The sequence below is a fragment of the Brachyistius frenatus genome, unplaced genomic scaffold (genome assembly GCF_029030835.1).
Source record: "Brachyistius frenatus isolate BFR_SWC_R1_liver_20210118 unplaced genomic scaffold, ASM2903083v1 Contig_77, whole genome shotgun sequence".
NCBI classification, from domain to species: Eukaryota; Metazoa; Chordata; class Actinopteri; family Embiotocidae; genus Brachyistius; species Brachyistius frenatus.
The window spans coordinates 117,708-139,473 of record NW_027210676.1 but is presented as its reverse complement, the minus strand read 5'-3'; the positions used below and the strand labels follow the sequence as shown (position 1 = coordinate 139,473).

At 39.9% G+C, this 21,766-nt stretch overlaps 2 protein-coding genes across 3 annotated transcripts; one reads left to right on the top strand and one right to left on the bottom strand.

The window, feature by feature from the left end:
• The first annotated feature begins 1,753 nt into the window (after positions 1 to 1,753).
• On the top strand, positions 1,754 to 6,071 carry islr2 (immunoglobulin superfamily containing leucine-rich repeat 2). The gene is made up of 2 exons (XM_069708620.1): positions 1,754 to 2,023; positions 2,751 to 6,071. Exon 2 carries the CDS (start codon positions 2,760 to 2,762, stop codon positions 4,905 to 4,907), a length of 2,148 nt encoding a protein of 715 aa, XP_069564721.1. The 5' UTR covers positions 1,754 to 2,023; positions 2,751 to 2,759; the 3' UTR covers positions 4,908 to 6,071.
• Positions 6,072 to 6,206: 135 nt separating this feature from the next.
• stra6 (signaling receptor and transporter of retinol STRA6) lies at positions 6,207 to 20,367 on the bottom strand. 2 transcript variants are annotated; one of them, XM_069708622.1, is made up of 17 exons: positions 20,051 to 20,367; positions 18,393 to 18,459; positions 17,316 to 17,398; positions 16,298 to 16,431; positions 15,626 to 15,792; positions 14,671 to 14,796; positions 13,877 to 13,944; positions 12,866 to 12,945; positions 12,636 to 12,700; positions 11,792 to 11,954; positions 11,531 to 11,606; positions 10,970 to 11,103; positions 10,381 to 10,498; positions 9,981 to 10,082; positions 9,722 to 9,885; positions 8,914 to 9,051; positions 6,207 to 7,612 (listed from the first exon to the last, which is right to left on the bottom strand). In XM_069708622.1, exons 1-17 carry the CDS (start codon positions 20,119 to 20,121, stop codon positions 7,374 to 7,376), a joined length of 1,995 nt encoding a protein of 664 aa, XP_069564723.1. In that variant the 5' UTR covers positions 20,122 to 20,367; the 3' UTR covers positions 6,207 to 7,373. The 2 variants fall into 2 exon arrangements, with proteins under 2 accessions (XP_069564723.1, XP_069564724.1); XM_069708623.1 differs by having other exon boundaries at positions 12,636 to 12,697.
• Positions 20,368 to 21,766: the final 1,399 nt, after the last annotated feature.

The following is a 21,766-nucleotide window of genomic DNA, read 5'->3' as shown; positions in this document are numbered from 1 at the left end:
TTCGTCTATTTAAAGGTTGAGTGTAATTTGAGTAATCTCCGGGAAGGAAACACCAAAAACCCTCTGGGACAAAAACAAACCCAAATCTATTATATGTCATTAAGGGAACCAAAGTCATTGCTCCAACCTGTGAATTACAAACAAACATTCCTTTTTTTTTCTTCTTTTAAAAAAAAAAAATATTTTCCAATATAAAGCATTACGCATTGAATCCATTATATTTAAAACATCTTAAAGATCAAAATGCCTGTAGAAGTACAGGTTTGTTAGACTTAAAAGAATTTGTCTGTAATTGTAGTTTTGTGACACTAGAGGTCAGTGTTATCTTACAGAACTGACATGTTCACAACCACATCCATCTACAAAAACTTCCAAGGTTAGCCCAAACTGAACCTAAACCCAAGCCTAATCTTTACCCGAAAACCAAGTCTTAAATGACAGGTTTATTCCAGGCTGTCTTCAAATAATTATCACATTTATACAGTGAAAAGTTTTGCTGTTTATTTATAATTGTTCCTCCTGTTCATTCTCGCCATTAACAGAGGTAAATAATGTGGGACAAAAGTCACTCAGTGTAAAACTATATGAGCTTCATTAGTCTGAGTTAATCGAATCACATGAGTGTCTTCCAAAGTTAGTGATGTTGTTTGGGATTTTTTTAAATATCACTTGTTTTATAATCGCCGTGGTGTTTCAGTTATAATCTGACAGAGGATGCTTCAAGAGTTTCTTGCAATTTTTTTTTTCAAAGATTGTACTGGTATACTGAAAAGTTGCTTACATGTGGTATAAATGATTTTAAGCAAACAAACAAAAACTGTTTCAATGTGTGTATGCATAACGACCAAGCTTTTGCTTTATAAACTAATTTGAAAAAGTGGGGCCCTCTTCTGGCAAACAGAAAAAAAGATACAAAAATGTCTTCAGTGCCAACCCAATTGTACACACACGCACGCACACACACAGGTACAGGTTTTCTTTTTCTGATGGTGTTTCTATTATTATGCCAGATGATGTTCTGTTGTTTAAATTGACAGAAGCGTAGTTCACAAGAACACCACATGATGGCAGCATTTGAACAGGAAACAGATCTCATTAAATACTGACAGCAATTAATTTGACTCAAATATTTAAAGAACTATGACTAATACTATTTATTTAAAAAATAATAGGCTTAAAGTCAGAGGTGGCCTTAAACCTTCAACCCAAACCAGCAGTTTATCGTAAAATGTGTGTGCACGAATGGAAATAGTTCACAGGCTGCCTTCGGTTGGGAGGATTTAGAACAAGATATTTCAGTTTTACCTTTCCAAAAGCTTTCTGTGCCACTTTCGATCAAATCAGTTCTTACTAAAAAAAACTGCAAAGAAACTCATCAAATGATCATGCATTTGAAGTTTTAGAGTCTTTTCTTTCAATTCTCTGAATTCAGCTTTATTTTTTGTTTCTTTTTATTATTATTCAAGATCAGATCAAATGCAGCATTTGAAGAAATAATGTCAGTCGCCTGTTACTCGCAGCACAATACACTTCAAATCTGTCAGAACGTTTGGAAACTCTTGGCTGAGTACTTTAATTGAGGACAAAGGGCTGCAGTCAAGCCGAATTATTTCAAAGATTAGACTTGGGTCGGACTAATAAATTAAACATCGCATCCTAAATTATGAATTTTCTTTGAGGGCGTAGAACCCGGGGCTTCTGTATCTTTAATAGTGAGGAGAGAGATGGGAGAGGCTGCGCGTTCACGATTCCTTTTCTCGCTCCGCAGCGGCGGGAGCGCGCAGTGGATCCCACACTCGCTGGAGAGGAAAAGCGCCGTCGGACCGCAACAGCGACTCACCGGGAAAAAATGTTCCCTCCACCTTCCTTCACAAACGCTGTCGAGGTCTATAAAAAAATGTGAAAGGATCCACAACAACGTATGAGGACTCGAGTTTTTTTTCGACAATTGAACTTGTTTCAGAGGACTGTAAACTCCGAGGGTGATTTATAAGACGCAGGAATTGAAGTTAACATTGGACAGGTAAGATGATTCAGTAGTTATTGAGGTAGTTATTGTAGGTAAAAGACGAAAAATACAGACCTTGAGCAGCATCTAGGTCAAAGCTAAGATGGAAGAAACCGCCCTGTAGATCAATTACAACTCTGGGGAAGCACAAGGACATTAATAAGTGCATAACGCTGTAATGGTGTGCAAATTGATAGGTCTGGTGGAAATATTAGTTTAACTCTTGCTGAAAGTAAAACATTTTTAACCAAATGCAAGAGGGGAAAAAAACCCGTTTCAACACCATGGACAGCGCTACTTTGTCCGGACTGGAAACCCGCTCAGAGCAGCAGAGACGATTTGACCCTGAAATCTCTGCATATATTACACACGGCATACATATGCTTTTGTTAATCACATGGCTATCCAAAATTCCTAAAACAATGTTGTTGTTTTTTTTGTGCACTGAAGTGGGCAAAAGGAAACTTTGCATCAGTTGCTTCAATCAGATGAAGAAGCAGCATCAGCGTGTGTCTCTTGTCTTTTTGTTTTTATTAGTTTGTAACGCATTTTGATTTGTCTCAGAGGGCTTTGATACCCATTTAAAAAAGCATTACCTACTCAGCCAAACACATTTGAATGGATATGAGATCTAAAAGCATATTCAGGACATTTCCGCTGGTGTAATTGACATAATGGATGTTATATGAATGTCTGATAAAAACTTTATCTTTGACTAATGTCTGTTAATGGATGCTTGCAGGTGCAGAAAATGGCAGGAAGACTCCTGCAGCTCCTTGCCCTGTGGACTATTATGATTGGCTTTGTGCAGTGCTGTCCAGAGCTCTGCAACTGCCAGGATAAATTTGCCCACCAGTTTGCTGACTGCGCTTACAAAGACATGCTAGTGGTACCTGTTGGTCTCCCCTCAAACGTCACCACCGTGAGCCTTTCTGCCAATAAGATCAAATTACTGAAAAGTAAAAGCTTCGTTAACATCACTCAAGTCACCTCTCTCTGGCTGGCCCACAATGAGATCGTCACCATAGAGACGGACACATTGGCCCCCCTGATTCAGCTCCGCAACCTAGACATCAGCTACAACAAGATTGTTCACTTTCCATGGGAGGATCTGCACAACCTCACAGCCTTGCAGCTTCTGAAAATGAACAACAATGAGATGGTGAATCTTCCAAGGGGCGCTTTTTCTACACTCAAAGACCTGAGGTCGCTTCGCATCAACAACAACAAGTTCATCACCATTGTGCAGGGTACCTTCAGCGCTCTCTCCTCCATGTCCCACTTGCAGATTTATAACAACCCCTTCAGTTGCTCCTGCAGTCTGGAGTGGCTCAGAGATTGGATCGCAACGACTAAAATATCTGTCCCCGACCCAAATTTGATTGTCTGTGAGGCCCCTGAACTTCTGAAGGGTGTGATAGTTGCAAATATTCCTAAATTGAACTGTGAGGCTCCTACTGTCATTTTAACATATCAGCCAAACATTGAGAACACAGAGCTCTATGAGGGTGACATCGTCATAATAAACTGCGAGACAAAAGGGAGCCCCAAGCCACAGGTCAGCTGGGAGGTGACTGTGGGAAATCAAAATTATCTGTTCCCCTTGCCCTCCACTGGCGAAATGAATGATGCGCCAATTAATGACAAAACAACCAACAACAGATTCCTGGTTTTTGGGAACGGCACTCTCCTCATCCCCCGAATGAGTAAAAGGGAAGATGGAAATTACAGCTGCTCTGCGGTGAATGATTTAGGTAAGACAGAGGGCAGTGTTAAAGTGACTCTGGCAGGCACCCAAAAACCAGGCAGCAACTCAATCCCTGATTCAACAGTGGACAAGAGCCATCCATCTGGCAAAAAGCCTGCAGACCCCAAGACCTCCAAAAACAATGTGATTAACTGGACCAAGTTGGATGACAAGATGAAGGACGGTATTGAAGATTCAAAAGACAAAAGTGACGACACAGAGCAGGTCGGTGGTGTCTCTAAGGACCCCACCTTTGCAAGCAAGTGCGGTGTGAGAGACAGCACTGAATACATCTCCAACCACGCCTTCAACCTGAGCTTGGATGACCTGAAGCAGTACACCTTTGATTTTGGCGTTATTGCATTAGAAGTGTCAGAGACGGAGGCCAAAGTGCAGCTGAATCCGCTGCAGCTTCCCAACAGCAAGTCTAACCTTCATCTGAGTCAAACTGAGAACCAGGAGACGGTGAATAAAGAACCTGTGGGTCTGTACCGGTCCTCATCCAGTACGGGTACCCTAGACATGGTTTACCTCTGTGTAAATAAAGGAAATGGACACTCTGTTGTTGAGTGGTCCAAAATAGAGGAGGGGCGTAATGCGTTCCACTTCCGTGGTTTACAGCCTGGCACCAATTACACACTTTGTCTCACCTACGGGGGGCAGGACTGCCAGGTCCAAGTCGTCTTCACAACTAGGAAGAAGATCCCCTCCCTGCTTATCATTGTGGTTGTCAGCATTTTCCTATTGGGTCTGGCCACTGTTCCCTTGCTGGGAGCCACCTGCTGCCATTTATTATACAAGTATCAAGGAAAGACCTACAAGCTGATCATGAAGGCTCAGAATCCAGATCAGATGGAGAAACAAATGACGAGAGACTTTGATCCCAGGGCGTCTTTTGTGGAGTCAGAGAAAACCTTCAACCCCAGCGAGTTGGGCGAGGGGGAGGGAGAGGCCGAGGGAGAGGAGGAGGAGGACGGAGAAGGAGAGGCGGAGGGGAGCGTGGTGACCGAGTCCATCCCCGGATCCTCATCCAAAACCAACCAGGAGGAGTTTGAGGTGGGCTCGGAGTACAGTGACAGATTACCGCTGGGAGCAGAAGCCGTCAACATCTCAGAGGAAATCAACGGCAACTACAAGCAGCCAAGCCGCTGAGCTCCGCTGATGTCTGGGAGTATATTGTAAAATACTTTACTTTTAAGTAGCCTATATTAAAGCAGGTAACCCACACACCATTACTACACGTGAAAATCGATGGCGTCTAATAATAATAAAAAAAAAAAAGGTGCATCATTAATTTGTTTACCTCAGAAAGTCCTACAATCACCGAGATTGTGAAATGATTCATGTGGCATTTGTAGTAAGGTTAAAATAAGTATACGTTTACAACTCAAGCACAGATTTATACCGTTTTTCAGACCTCAACACTGACAGAAGAGCAGACACATGGGCATGGACGCAAATTGTGCAAACGGCGAGACGCGGGGTTGAGCGTAATTGAAAGCAAAAAAAAAATTAAAAAAATGGTATTACAATTTTAATCTCCGTTTTGGGAGCTAAAAAAAAAAAAAAAAGCAAAAAAAGTGCCATATTTTTCAAAGCCATTTTCAATAAACTAACATCAGGGAGCAGTTTATCTTTCTAAACTGGGTGCGTCTGTTTAAGGCTGCTAAAATCTCACCTCAGCCACTGACATCCTCTCAGGCGTCGGCACTCCGCTTCCGCTCGACTTGTCCACGAAACTAGCACAGATTTGGATAGATTTAATATTTGACGAGCCGATACGGGCTGCAGATATTTCAACTTGAGGACACAGCAGCGCCCTGCCAGCTGTCCTGAGGAATCCAGAAGGGAAATTGCGCTTTTAGCTCTGTCGTGCTTAACGGGAAATTCCAGGTTATTTACCAGCAAACTGTTGTTTGACGTAATGTAAGGCTTTAAAAATGTATGACTTTAACCTCTTAATCAACGGGCTGTACTCTCGCTTTTTACAATGAACGTGTTCATGGCATGTCACACGTATTTCTTTGTGTGGTTTTTCTTAGTGTAGTCTATAGGACTTTAGATGTGACTGTCTACCTGTGATGTAAAGCCACGTGAATTGAAATTACTCTTTTATTTTACGACGGTAAGTAAATTTCAACGAAGTCTCACCAAAAAAGGCGGCTTCACTGTCTTGTAATTTGATGCATATATAGTGACTTTGTGTGAACTGTTGTACAACGAAAAAAAAAAAAAAACAAAAAAAACCCGGTGACCTTTGAAGATTTTTTGATATAATTTTATGTAAGTGGAATTAATAAAACATATGAAACTATACGGGCTGTTGAATTTGTCTGGATTTTATTTACCTTGCAGATTAAGTTGTCTCAGCTTTAATTTTCTGAATCTGAAATACAAGGAATAAAAAAAATTAAAAAAAAAATCGAATACAATTTGAAGAAATGTCATCAACTCTGAAAAATCCCGTTTTTACTTTTTATGCGTTTCTCCTCTTCATCTTTTGATAAACTTTTTTATTACGGGAGCTTGGTTCGACGTCTTTATATATATTTTTAACAGAAGACGGAGGCTCCAGGCGCGAATACAGAAATAAAGAAACAGCTGCATTTGAACGCGCCGATCAACTAAAAGCCTCCCTTTAATTTTATTCATCTTTAGTGTTCATTTAAAAAGAAAAGAAATGGTAACTTACAAATGACAGCCGCCGCGTAATAGAAAACGTAAACCATTTGGACGTAAATTAACATTTTAAATAAAATTATATATAAGAATATAAATGATTGAAAAAAAAAAGGAGGAAAAAAAACACCTTTGTTAATTTTATTTTCACAGTAATCAGAAGAAAATAAATTGGTGTTTATATTTTCTCTTAAAACGTTTACACGTAAATGCAGGGAGAACCACTGAAATGTCTGTGAATACAAGAAACCAGAAAAGAGTTTTCAAAACATAGAAAATGCCAGCAGCAGCAAGTGGTTTTGGACTTAATGAAAGAGAAAATACTTCCAGTTAAATTTCTAGGGTGGTTCCTATTCCACAGGTTAATGTTAATTACACAAAATGTGTACAGTTGAAAATGAAGAAAATTTAATACCCAGTCTATGAAAACAGTTCATTTTGTATAGTCATAAATAGTCTCTCTCTACATATATAATATATAAATACCCTCTTTAAAAGGATGCTTCAGTGGATTGATCATCCATGTGTTTAGTTTGGGTAACTATAAATCTGCATTATCTGCATAGTATATTGAAAAACACGTGATTAACCTGAAGGTTGAAATCTAGTGCAAATGAGTCTTGTCCCACAATAAGCACATACAAGTGTTGAAAATGATATTTAATGAGTGTGTTTGGATGGGTAATCAGTGCCACACAAGCTCTCCCACCAGACTGGAAACTGACATCCTCAGGAGATGATGAAGAGTAGCTAGAGGACTCATCATCTCCACACAAATAAGAAAGGCTTGGCGAACATCTCTACATGAGGCACTGAGCTATAATGTACTTATTTCACCAAATGCAGACACATAGAGCAAGTTTGGACAAACGACAGCAGTGTTTGACCAAAACCAAAAGACACTTTGCAGCCAGAATGTACTCAGGGTCTCATTCTTGTTCAGTTGCTGGCATTGGCCTCTCCATCCTTGGTTGCTGCATCCTTTTTGCTCTCCTCCTTGGTGCTGCGGTTGAGGCTCCCATTCACAAAGCTCTCTGCGGTCTGATGCTGGAAGTGCTTCCTGGTGCCCACCAGGGAGGGGTTGTTGACCAGGGTGTAGAGGAGCTGCCAGTGCCCGCGGGCCCTCTTGGCAGTGGACACTTTGTGCTGTTTCTTCTCCTGCTGGACCAGCTGGATCCCTAAGGACGTTCAGACATTATGATAGCACCGAGGGGACATATTGAGTCACATAAAAAGATAATGTTTTTTTTGTTTTTTTTAATTCTGAACTGAAATGGTAAAATACTCTTCAGTAGGCCACCCAGGACCAGCTAGTCACTACTGAAAGAGTAATAATAGAAAGCAATCATATTCTAATCCTCTAAGCATGGTTAGAGCATATTGGCCTTGCCATTAACACACTGAAAGCTTTAGCCCCTTGGGCCACATGAATATGTAACAGGCAATTAGTGTAGCTCATCTGTGTAATCAGCTACTCGAGAAGTAATCTCTGTAATACAATAGATTATTTCTGATAATGCATTGTTTTCAAGATGCAGACAAGCAACATCTCCACCGCACATTTTGTAATTAGACTCAGCTGCGGCGAGATTCCACAACAACCAATGAGTCCTGATGCATTTCCTTGCAAATGTCTCACTGTGATGGATGTCCCTCCTGTCACCACATGCGTGGGTGACCATAACTCACCTCCTGTTTGTGTCACTAGCATCACTGTAGCTCCTCAGCCAGCCTTAAAGCAGCTGTTCATACTGTGGATAATTTAATGTATATAAAAGATACACTGGCTTCAGCTGTATGAAAAAATAACAGCGGCTACAGTGTCTCTGAGTGACAGAGGCCGAGGGCAGTTGATCCGTTCATGACAAATATGATTGAGACCAGCAGCAGGACTGTAAATTATTGCACGGTGAGACTCAATTTGCTCTTGGCATATTAAATCAGAACAGCGAAGCTTTCATTTCGCCTGTGCGTGCAAGACAGGGTTATGATTTGATTATGTGTCATGGTGACCTGCTGTTAAATTATATACATCTCTGGGGAACTTAAAGATGCCACAGTGCATTTAATGTAGATATTAAGCTAGTGTTTATATTTAAAGATAATCTTTATGATATTATTGCTGTGAAAAGACCAAAACCAACAGTAAACTGACCTAAGAAGCAAGCAAGGCTCATTCTTTTGTACCATCGAGCTCCATTATTGCCCAAAGAGTAATAAAAAACACACCTGCCACACAGCAGCACTGGGTGACACGTTACTTCACGACCAAAAACAGTTACATTGTTCTTAATTTCTTACTCATTCCTGCAGCTGTAACTTCTCACTCAGCTCTAAATGGGTATTAATTGTAACTGAAAATAAATCTCAACAAATGCAGTTTACTTAAACTCATTTTACACTACTAAAGAACTGAACCTATTGTACCCTGTAAACAAGTGTGTAGTCTGTCATGTGGACTGAGTTTTGTGCTACACACCCTCCTCAGCGTCCCGTGACCTCTGTGCAGCTTTGCTCTCCTGGCCCACAGACTGTAGCAGCATCCCGCAGAAGGCCTTCATCACAGGGTGAGATTGGCTCACCTCAATCTTCAGATAATGAGCATAGCAGCGGTAGGCTGCAGACAGACACAAGGGGGGGGGGGGATTGAGGGGTTGGGGATCACTCTGACTGGGCAAAAGCAATAAACACATCGGCCTGCACCCCATGTTGGCTTTGAGGCAATCACACATAATGGCCATACAATCACACTTCTCTTCTTTTCTTTTTTTTTTTAAACCACCTGCTTTTCCTGACAACAGATGTCTTAAATCTGCAGCCATTTTAGAGATCGGTGTGCAATTAGAGTCCCTGCACTGCACAGAATACAGATATCATACGAGCTGCAGTGAGCTGGCACACGGGTAAAGAGGATGGGAAGGAAATTTCTAACCTCTAAGTGGGATCACAAAAAGTGCATTTTAAAATTGCTTCCCTTGAAGCCTATGTGTAAAAAGAGCATAAGGCCTCTATAAAAGGTGAAATCCTGCTGTTATGCCTATTAATATGTTAACATAGTGCATCTGAGACGAAAGAGAAAAAAGGCACTGAATTGCACAGAAATGCCTTGTTGTTTGTTTTTTGGTGAGCACATTTAATGGATGCGGAACATGTTTTTGTTGACGATACAAACTAATCATCAATGACAGTGAATTTGGCCTGATGTTTCAGCATGTGCAGTAAACCAGACAGAGACAATATGGCTGCCTTGATCACCATCTGTACACTGTGCAGAGTATCTGGCTCACCTGGGTCAAATGCCTCCACGTTACGGTTAAGAAGACTGATGTCCATGCGTCCCATGTGGACAACGTTGAACAGTGCTGTGATGATCAGGCGCCAGACAGCCAGCAGCACCCCGATCAGAACATTGACAGGAAACAGCAAGTATGTCAGCAGGAACAGATTACCCCTGTGAAATAAATGCATTGAAAATACAGGAAGTCATCAGGAATTAAGAAAACACACTTTTAGACTAACTGTTGCATAGTAAGGACAGTACATTACCTGTTGTCTAGGTCACGTGTGCCTCCTGTTTTTTTAATGAAGCAAAACCTGGCGGTGATGTGTTGAATCAACACAGCCAAGAGAATCATCAGCCAGAAGGGCCTGAAAGCACAAAATCAACATGTAAGCACATCTTGTGGTGATACAAAAGAGACATGAGAAACAAAAATATTTGAAGCAGACAGGAAAGAATGTGAGCCAAGTCCATTTATGTACAACATCCAAGGAGCAGAAGCAGCCTCAAGTCCGCATTTAACTGACATTCAAGACATGCTTCAATCTTATCATTATTTACAAGGTAAAAACATTAAAGTAAACTAAAACTGGACGTGTTCACATGACAGCAACGTCACAGCAGAGACCTATGCCTCGGTCAAACTGTCCATTAACGAGCTCTCACCACATGCTCCACAGCATCTGGAAGAGAATCAGATTCTCTCCGTGCAGGACAGGTATGATTACGAGGAAGACAGCAATCAGAAGGCAGAAGAAGAACACCATGGTCTGGACCATCATGCCTGCAGGGGAGAGATCAGATCAGCTTCAGGGATTCATCACTTACACGCTGTCCAGTCTCCAACAACTACATCTACACTGCACACCCACACTATTGCATCATGGTGAAGGGAAGTTTTCTTGGAAACCTCAAAAACCCTGACATGCCTTGAGCTGAGTCAGTCTGCTGCCAGAGAGATGCTTTAGATACAGATTCAGAGCATGAACAGAAAAAACTACTCATTTGGCAGGACATGCTGAAAGCCTACCATGGCTTTGGGCCTCTATGTGCGGAGAAGCCATTCATGTTTTATCCTTATGTGCAAACATAGTCCTACATTTAAGAGTAACAGTATTTTGTATTCAGTCCAAAACAAAGTACAACATGTAAGGTTCAGTAGCACTTCAAAGGAGTTCAAATATACAGTTAAAACACATTGAAAGTCCAAGACAAGTAAAATTGTTGCTTTTCCTTTTGTAATGTGTAACTGTACCGAAGCAGATGTGAGCTGCTGTGAAGCTGGTGTATCCCATCCAGCAGACCAGTGCTGGCCGGGAAGCTCTGATACTTCTCTGGCAGTTGTAAACATTATAGATATCTCCCCTGTACAGCCCCTTCAGATTTGACCTACAGAAGGAAAAACACAATCAGGACAATGCAGCATGATGCAATACATAAACTGATTCATCACTGAAGGGACAAATTACATAGTAAATTGAAGAGGGAATTTAACACACCATACAACCAAAATGCAATTCAAATCTTGACTCAGAAACCAATTTCTTTAATACGACGTAATTTATGGGAATGGAACAGTATTTAATTTCTTATCTTAATAGCCATTTTCAATTGTGGCAGTAGTTAGCGCAGAGTGAAGGCTTCTCTGGCTGGATGATTAGTACTCTAGTATGCTATAATAACCCTGACATTATAATGAAGGAACCAGGATGCACAGCACAGCCATGATTCTTGAAAGCTTTGGCAGGAGAGCAGAATGAGAAAAAAAAAAAAAGAGAGAAAGAGAGCAATTACGCTGTCTTGTTCTCTGACCTACCGATGCAGAACCATGGACCGCATGAGCATCGCCAGGTTGACCAAACCAGAGAGGGTCATCGCTGAGATATAACACACTGCAGGAAAATCAGCATGTGACATTCAGGTTGTTGACTGTAGTTTCATTCATAGAGCAGTTAGTACAAAATAAAATATGTGCAACAAGCATAAATGAGGCTGTGGCTTGAGAAAAAAGATGTGATGTACACTCTCTATTCCTCATATCACTAAATGCCTGCTGCTGCTCAATGGTTTCACTCACCTTCTACACACCACATGTAATAGACCACGATTTGGACCACTTCCTTTTTGTCCGGAGACAGAACAATCTTGAAGCCAGCTAAAAGGTTTGCGACATCTTCATCGACTCCCGATCGGGCAGTCTGGAGATGTGGCACCACTGCCGAGATCAGTAGAAGACCCACCTAAAACAAAGAAACAACAAACCGGGGCATTTAGTCATTACCGGGAACACTGTACGATTAAATGGCAGTGCAAAGGCTTTTACAAATGCGGACATTAAAATTGGCCTGTCTGTGATAACAGACATTCACTGCTGACAATCAACTTACTATCAGGTGAAAACAGAATATAGCATTTATAGTCTACTGTGCGTAAAATGATACAATAGCATAACATATAATCTGATGATATTTAGCGATGACTGATCAAAGTTGGTGCTATAATTGTCTATAATCAATAAAGATTTAAGAGACATTTGAACTTCCTTTTTGTCACGTAAGAGTTCCCTTCCAGAAAAAACACATAAATTCCACATGTGCGAAAACATGTGATTGTACACATGCGTGTGAAACATGTATTTATCCCATGGGAAACGTGGTTTCAGAACATTTTCATTGTGTAATGTGTAAAAACATTTCCATATATTTTACCCATGGTATCATATGTTACAACATCTGGTAAACATGGGGAAAGTCATGTGTGCTTTCTGTGAGGGTTGTTTGAGTACCAACACTGAACTCTGCATGTCCGGTGCAGACATAATACATTCATACTTATGCAAATATTAGTGTCACCAATGTCTTATGTTATAGTTTTTATAACATGCATTGATTTTTCAGTCTAATAGTAGATAAGGTAGTTACCTGATACAGGGTTATAAAAGACACCACACCAGATATTGCCAACTTCAGGGGAAAACGGAAAGCTGCTTGAAAAAAAACAGTAAAGTGTTATAAAATGTTGAATGTTAACAAAAGGGGGATATGTTTTTACTGCATCATAGCTCTAAGCATGTTTGTATTATATATAGGTGTGGAGACATTACCTCAAAGGTATAACTAGACATAAAATAAAACAAAGACAATATTTTTACCATCTTCCGGTGTGTAAATGTAGGACTTTACAGCATCAGCTATTCTTTGAGGGAGTTTGGGCTTGTCTGTGCTTGACGTACTGACGTTAAAGTAAAAGAAAAGAGTAGAGTTACAAATTTAAACACTGTACGTTACACCTTGGTAACTGCATTAGATATGAAACATTGCTATCATCTTTGAATACATTTGAACTGAAGAAAATATGTTTCTACTTTAACAAAAAGTAAAGTCAAACATTCACTACAGATGGAAAAGGAAATGCATTTTTTCCTGGGGCTAATTCACAATGATAGCAGCCTCTACACGTTGGTCATTTGCATTATTTGACCAGTGGATATGGCTAGTTTCTTTAATAGAATTTTTTTTTAAAGAGATGTTAATTCTCTCAGTGAGAAGATTCTACTTAATTAAGGTCCCCTCAATCCGATTTCAAAGAGACTTTAGTCTGTTTTCTTGAGTTAAAATGTCTTAAAAATCCTTCCTGTGTGTTTGAAAGTTGCTATTTGTTGTTAACTCTCATTTCTTCTGTACATTGAAGCATGGAAATGTTTCTTTGCAACCAAGTATTCATGCATTCTGTCAATAACAAATCACTGCATGATTTATCAGACCTATTATGTCTACATGTCATCTGATTATTAACATGAATGAAGAGACAAAGAAAGATGAAAGTTTTTTTCCACCACCTCCAGTGACAATGTCAGTAACAATGGAAATATTCTAGATTTGGAAACTCCCCAACCACTCATAAGATTTTTTGCAGCTTTTCTCTAAGATACAGCAGATAAGGGGTTAAGATGCTGGACCCATCTTTTATCTTTCTCTCCTCCCTTTTTGTCTGCTGTCTTAAATATTTGATCAGAAATCCCAAGAAGATTCCTTAAATTTTTTTTTAAATTTTTTTAAGGAAACAAGCTGGGTCAATCCAAGTCTCTTATTCCAGGAAGACATCTCAAATAAATGTAACAACACAGCAAATTGTGTTACTAACAACAGGCCACAATTCTCACCTGACTTTTGGGGACTTCTTCTTAAGCATTTTCTTCACATAGTCTCTGTAGTAGCTGCTGCTAAGATCCTAGAGGAACAGCAACCATGTAATGAAAAATGAAGGTAGTTCATAGAACATAGGCAAGGATAAAGTGGCAAAGCTGGAAAACCAGTTTGATTTTGAGGGGACACAAATGCTACAGTCAGGCCTTCGTATTTATGAATGCCAGAAGTCAGAAGTTTTAATTGGTGTTTAAATTTAAACTGCATTTTGCTTTTATTGACAAATGAACCAAGCTGCCTGACGGTAAGCTTGATGGTGTCAGGTACGTTCCTGTGCAAGGGGGTGGAGTTTTGTGTGTGGAGGGGTGACTCGCCTCACCCAGCTTTGTCACACCCATGCCAAGATTAGCATCAAATAAACACAGCATTGTGTGTCCTCTGAACAAACAAGGCAACCTTTTCATAATCTGATCAAGAACATAACGTAAACCAATTACGTCAAATCTACTTAAAATGATTAGGCCGCTGGTGTGCTGCGCTGGACTCAACATTTTCCTTCAGCCTAGACTGTAAGAGCTGGGTAAGCCCCCTTGATTAGCAGGCAGCTTATAAAAGGTTCTTCATGTGCACAGATTCAGATGAAATGTGCGTCTTAGTGATATTATTTTAGCAGGCTCACATGAACGTGGACTAATAGTCAACATATACACTTGCATTGAGTTTGTTATGTAAGATGGCCAAACAGTTTAAGAGCTGGTCATCCAACTTAAAGCTGACATGTCAGAAGAACTGCTCTGAGATCCAAACTTACTTCTGTAGCATTGTTCTTTTCAGTGCCCTTCAAGCCCTTGAACAGAAGAAGGGGATACTGGAAACTAAGGAATGCCAAGCAAGCAATCTGCGGCAGGCTGGAGAAAAGGGAGTAGTGTTTGTGTATCTGCAAAGGAATAAAAGGAGGCTTTAAATCACCTAGCAACTTGTTTTGGGAGTTTTGGACAGACACACACAAGGAATATATTTAGCACGGACACAAAAAAAGCAGACAGAAATGTTGTTGTGTGTTGAGAGTGAGTCAGCATGCTGGCCAAATGGGACACTCAGAACAATACAAACATCGGAGACCTTCATTAATCATATTTTTGATTTACTTCCAGCAACGAAATGGCGATTTATTTTGAATATTTCGGCTCAGTAATAATCAAATACTGGGATTTATTAGTCTGGTTTTTCTGTGTTTTGTGTAAATTTAAATGCCCCAGGCCTCATCACCATTAAAAAAAGACAACTATTACACAATATATGGTCTGAATGTCTCTTTTTACTGACACACTAAACTGATTAACTGTGACAAAGCTCCTCGATTAAGATGAGCAAACAGTGGAACTAATTGTTTTGAGTCACGGCCATTCATAGCACAAAAAACCCTAACAACTTGGACGTGGCACAAAATCTGGGATTGCGTGGGGTATAAAACCCCAACCGTGTGCCCTTGGATCTATCCTGACAGCCCAATATTCCTCTTTTCAAATCCCATCTCTTACATTTACTATAGACCATCTTTGTTTGGTAGTCAATGGGTTTCCAGACCAGAACAAACCGGCTTTGTTTTAGAAATAATCCTTAATATTCTGACAGATACACGGTAGAGAAAGAGACTGAATGATAAAAATCCAGAAACAGATTCTTCACACATCTATTGCTCTGACTGACAATCAGTTATAAATGAACTGGAGCTTATTTTGGCAATGGAGGGGATCTTCACTTACCAGAGGTGTTTTAGGACAGTCAATTTTCTGCCAGACCAGAATGCCAAAATGTGTCCATGACAAGAGGCTACCAAGTACGTAGCCAACTTTATTATGTAAAGTGCCACATGCCAGGAGAGGGTAATATAGCGCAGGGTAGTAGAATACTCCCAGGATCACCCAGTTCTCTGCAAATACAACAGAAGTGTGTAAAGATGAAGAACATCAAAAGGAAGATACACTTATTTGTGATTTACGTGACACACGCTTGTAAGTTTCATGTTTACGCTAAAGACAACTTAAACCTTGTTGAAGCTATGTTTGATTTAGGATCCCACAGATTTCAACAGCTGCTGTGTCTCCTCCTCTGTTGAACCCTCTAATGTTTGGGGATTGTGTAAAGCAGCAGGAGACCAACTCCTGACAGTCATTTCTTATGTAATTTCAGACCCAAGGCTTCTTGTAAAAGCTTACCATCAAAATACACAGAAACAAAAAATTCCAGTTATGTAATGCAGATATTTAACCAAAGTAATGATAATGGAGATACGCCTCTGTTTGATGCCATGTTTAACATTTTTCTTAACTGCTAAGATAACTGATGATAATTTATAGGAAAAGAAGGTTTACAGTCTGTAAAGAGTGAGTGCAGGTGGACTGATGTTAGAGCTGGAAGAACCAAGATGATCTCACGTTTGTTCTTGGAGTCCGTTGTGAAGGGGAGGGGATTTGGCGATATGACCAGGCCCCACAGTTTGCACAAGAGCACTCCAAACACAGCCACTGCCAGGCCCTTGTGCTGTGTATGGTCCAGGAAGTTGACTGGGCTGTGAAATAAAGCAGCAGGTATTTAGAGCTCACATGTTACCAGACTCACATTTAGATGAAAAAATTACTGATCGAATGAGAAATGATTAAACAGAAAAGGACCATATGTGTATTTTTGGGTTTCCACATTTGGATTTTTTTTTACCTTACTACCCTTTGCTTCCATTCATGTCATAAAAATCAACTGTGAGGCTTTAACCTTGCTTGATATGGGAAACTCTGTCACAGTTTTCTACTTCTGTTAATCCAGGGAAAGTTCAATGAGCATGAAAAGCTCTCATCAGGGTCCGGATCCAAATTCACATTATTGCTTTACACATACAAGTTAGCCAGTGTGACCACAGTTTTATCCGGCTCACTACTGAGCAGCTCAGCTGGAACAGATTTTGGGGTTAATTGTACATCAGCCTGTCAAAAGATTGAATCGGTGCAGATAACATTTGTGGTGTTTCTGTCAATTTGGTGCTGGTGTGTTTCAGCGCTTCTGGGAAATTGTGACAATCCAGACTTGAGAATTAGCTACACAAAACCATTAAAAGTAAATAAAGAGGACCCCCCCCCACACACACACACACACGATCTCAACGTCTATCTGTCCTTTTGATTTATTACACAATGAGTGGCCTAATAAACACAAGGGGTATCTGCAGTGTTCAGTATTCCCTTCCAATGCCAAATCTTCACGATGATGGATTTTACCATCTCAATTAAAATGTCTGCATCTTAGATAGTGAAATGAATGGAAGTCAATAACACTGCATGCAATTTAATGTGATAAAACATTAAAAAAACACATGAGAAATAAGTTTCTGTAAGAGCAGGCTGTTCTCACATTTCACCACACAGTTTATGAAACTATGAGAAACAGTAAGATGAGCCTCACCTGAGTAGACCTGGGAGTCCTGTCTGTCTGTAGCCCACCTTCATGCGCCTGGCTAAAATTGCTAGGATCAGCATGATAACAAGCTGGAGGAGAAGGCAGCTCAGTTAGTTTCATCTGTGGAGCTCCATGCAGCTGAGCACTCCCCCGAGTTCAGGGCTCACCATGCTTCAGACTAAAAATGAGGGGAGTTCATGCTACTAAAGGCCAAACCCCAGTGTCTCATGAGTGCTCCCCATTGATGTGGTCTGAATGAATTGTCATCAGTCAGGATCACTGACCAGGGAGAGCTCAATGACCTGTAATGACCCGTAGCACATTTAGGAAACACGGGGCTGGGAAGAATGGCTTGTTTTAAATTGGGCCAGTCTGGATGAACTACTATCTTCAAACAGATAACAAAAGAAAGTGAAAACCGAGTGACATCCTGCCAGCAGAGAGCCAAACACAAATATTACATGCAATAATTAGTGAAACAGTAACAATACTAATGATTACTTATTGTTTGAATGACATGATTTATCAAATTTGTGAATCTGTGCGTAATGATTGTGCAGTAATTTTGTATTTGTATCACTTGATTTGTGTGATTTGAGCAAATAACTCAATCTAATAATTAAATCTGATAAATTATCGACACTTTAGCTCAGGATTTATATATAAAAAAAAACATAATGACAGGCAATGAGAAGCAAACACAATAAAAGGACCCTATTTTGTAATGTGAATCCTTCTTGTAATCACCATTGCAGCCCAGATCATAACCGGGATTATCTACTTTTTGGATCATGGCCAAACATTTAATCAAATTTCATTAAAACTTTGACAGATATTAATCTAAATAACAGACAAACAAACGGGACAAGAGTAACTTCCCCAGTAAAGGGATTTTGACATGGCTGACTTGGAGAGCCCACCCTGTACAACTTTATTCAGGAACTGAAAACCATAAAAACTGAGTGCAGCAGACTGTATGACAGACAACAGCTTGTGACATCATATGCATAGTGAATGAATGAAAGTGAATGGCAGGACAGTGTAATGAGGTGTCACATTAATCCAACAGGAAGGCAGACTTACAGATATCGCAGTGATGCATATGTGATAGAGCTTGTCATCAGCAGTGGGGTCACATGGAGGGATTATTCTAAAAAAAAAAAAAAAAAAAAAAAAAAGGAACAAAACATTTACACATGAGGAAAATAATAAATCTGAGTCTTAAAACTTAAGGCTTTGAGTCACTGAGCTGACCTTTAGTGTACCTCACTAAACTTTTCACACGTCACTGTCAGGACCATTTGTGGCTGGAAACTTTGCAGCTGAAATCCCGCAGCACAGATTTGCATTTAAACGGATTGGTATCAGCGTGACACAGGAAAACAACAAATGGCTATGTTCACGTTCCCGTGCACGAGAAGAGTAGGAATGCACAGTCATGGGGTAGTAATTACAATTCAGAGAAGGCCTCATACAACAACTACTCTACAGTAGGGTGAGGGACGTGTTTAGGACATTACTACATACACTTTAATGTCTGTGAACATAGAGATGTCAGGTTTCTGAATAGATGTTTCAATACCTCTTACCTGTCCAAACAATGTGTGAATTTGTAGCTTTCCACACAAAGAGAAGACCATTATTAAGTCAAGGAAACATCAAAATTCTAATTTTCTGAGTCAGAGCTGGCTGTTGCAGGACATTTCAGTGTTTACAAACCAGTTAGCTAAAACTGCTAGTGATCTACTATAAAGGCCATAAATCACCACAGTCTATTCATATTCACAACAGCCAGACGGTTTATTAGGTAAACATGGCGTATTTCTGTCATAATGTTAATCTGAGGCTATTATTAAATATCAATATTTTTCTTATTAGGCATGCTTTACCAGTAAAAACATGATGGCTTTATTCTACATGTAAAGCAATTTAAGTCTTAGATAACATCAAAAAACACCTATTTGGAAAAGGCTGTATTGTGGGGTCGGTTATGACCAAAAAGAATGATACTTTAGGCGTGATGACTTTGCATGGTGCCATGTATTACATTTTCACATTTTGTACTGTACAGTAAACTCTTGTTTTAAGTTGAATGCACTAAAGTTATATTCCTACTTCTATACTTTTTTGTAATAGTTTGTAAAACCAACTGGTTTCTAGAACAGAGACTTCAAATGGAAAAATGACAAATAACATGCACTGAAACAAGACCACACACTGACACCAGCAGTGAAATGTGCCAAGTGTCATCTGTTACCTCAAGGAGAGGTGAATCACAGCAAAATCATTTAGTCTTAAAAAAGGTTGAAGAACTAGATAGATAGATAGATAGATAGATAGATAGATAGATAGATAGATAGATAGATAGATAGATAGATAGATAGATAGATAGATAGATAGATAGATAGATAGATAGATAGATAGATAGATAGATAGATAGATAGATAGATAGATAGATAGATAGATAGATAGATAGATAGATAGATAGATAGATAGATAGATAGATAGATAGATAGATAGATAGATAGATAGATAGATAGATAGATAGATAGATAGATAGATAGATAGATAGATAGATAGATACTTTATTTATCCCCAAGGGGACATTTTTTTTAAACTACTAATACATATTAAAGTGATTCTGAGACAATCATTAAAAGCATGCAAAATAAAACTAACATTTAGGACAAGAAGTGAAACCTAAAAGAATGTCTTCACAAAGATTTGAAAATTGTACTTACTCTTCTTCAATTTTGGATGGCAGAGGATCCAGGTCTGGGTACTCGTAGTCCAAGAAAGCATCCTTATCCATTGTGCTTTTTCAAATAGATCCAAAGTCTTATGAAGGAGCTGCACTACTTTTAACCACAAGTTTCACACAGAAAGGATCCCCTTGTCTCAAGGGGGAAAAGTGTCTCCCAAGACCCACTTTAGACAGTTGCTGCTGTGGAGGCGTCCCTGTCTCCCAGTGTTTGGCCGATGCTCACTCACACTCTGCTACCCTCCCTCACAGCCTGTATTCAGGTGCCCTGGTGCCACTGGGGTGCTGAGAGTAATGTGACAGGTCCTGGCTGCAGCGTGCTGCCTCCACCCTGCAAATGCCCTATTTCAGCTGAAGGTTGCCACCACACCAGGAGCCTGGGGAAGAGAGTGAAAGGGGGGCAGCGTGTGAAAGGAGGGAAAAATGTGGAGATCTGGTTAGCCAATCTGGAAGGCCACCTGCGGCTTACGGGGATTACGTCTACTTTTGGAGTTGTGTTATTGGACCTGTGGCCAGTGGTTGAAGGGGTCAGGTGTGCAGAGTTATAAAACTCCAGCTAGGGCTGTGTGGGTAGCTCGGAACGATGAGTGTTTCCTATCTGAGCTGTCGGACTTCCACGTTGACAATAGGGAAATTCTCATGGTATTCCCTTCAGTCATGGCTCAGTTACATTTGCGAAAGGTTATCCAGGTAAATCACCATTGCAACATGGAACCAAATAAAGCAGGACGGAAGTGGCTATTGTCACTTCATTACTATCTGTACTGCCAGCTTGATAAGGATCAAGGAAGGGTTCATTCAATTCAGTACTTTGTCTTCTGCACATCAATTAATATAATGGTATCCAGGAACATAGTCATGTGGGAGTATGTTACCAAACCAGATAACTTTACTCCACCACACTGGTATCAAGTTGTTTAAAAGTACTGTACAAATAGGACTGTGAGTCATCCTGTAAACTACTGATAATAGTCATTGAAATGTAGTGAGACAGACGGAAATCTACGTTTTCAGCAGAGTACATGATATGTGACTGAAACAGAGTTAACAATGGGTCCTGCCACACTGCCCAGAGGAAAGAAACTTCATCTAAGCTTTTCATTAAAAAAAAAAAAAAAAAAGTCATACTGATGGTGTCAGTTTATGAGACACGAATAATATCCAGCAGTAAGTGTTGGATACTCTTCATCATGTGGGCTTACAATGATAATGAAGAGTAGACTTCAGAATACCTCAAATGTGTGTTAGACAATAAATTCAACTATTGCACAATGTTGAAACTGTCGCATCCCTTTCTGTCAAAAATCCATTGCGAAAAAAAGTCTATTGCAAATTTTGTTTGACATTGAAAATAGTTGGGTTTTGAACTGTTGGCCTGATAAAACAAGAAATTTGAAGATGTCAATGTAGTGACTACTTTTACACACTTCTGCCATTTGTTTGTCACGTCCCAAAACATATGAACAATGAATCAATATAGTTTGTAGTTGAAGTATATATAAATATAATTTAGTGTATTTATATATCTTATATTTCAAATGACAGTGTGACCTGGTTCATGTCGTCACACCAGGTTGGGCCTTGTCCTCAGTGACTGTCGGACTCCTGAGTCAAGACAAATCTCTGTTACATATTAAATACTGTCTGACTCCAGCAGCACAGGTTCAAAACATTTGTCTGTCCCACCACATTTATG

What these genes read in the sequence shown, in the direction of transcription:
- islr2 (XM_069708620.1), top strand. Translation starts at nt 2,760, where the DNA reads ATGGCAGGAAGACTCCTGCAGCTCCTTGCCCTGTGGACTATTATGATT.
- stra6 (XM_069708622.1), bottom strand. Translation starts at nt 20,121, where the DNA reads ATGGATAAGGATGCTTTCTTGGACTACGAGTACCCAGACCTGGATCCT. An exon ending in TTACATGTGGTGTGTAGAAG is followed by an intron (nt 11,607 to 11,791) that starts GTGAGTGAAACC and finishes ATTTTCCTGCAG; the next exon opens with TGTGTTATATCTCAGCGATG. An exon ending in CAGATGCTGTGGAGCATGTG is followed by an intron (nt 10,083 to 10,380) that starts GTGAGAGCTCGT and finishes TTGTGCTTTCAG; the next exon opens with GCCCTTCTGGCTGATGATTC.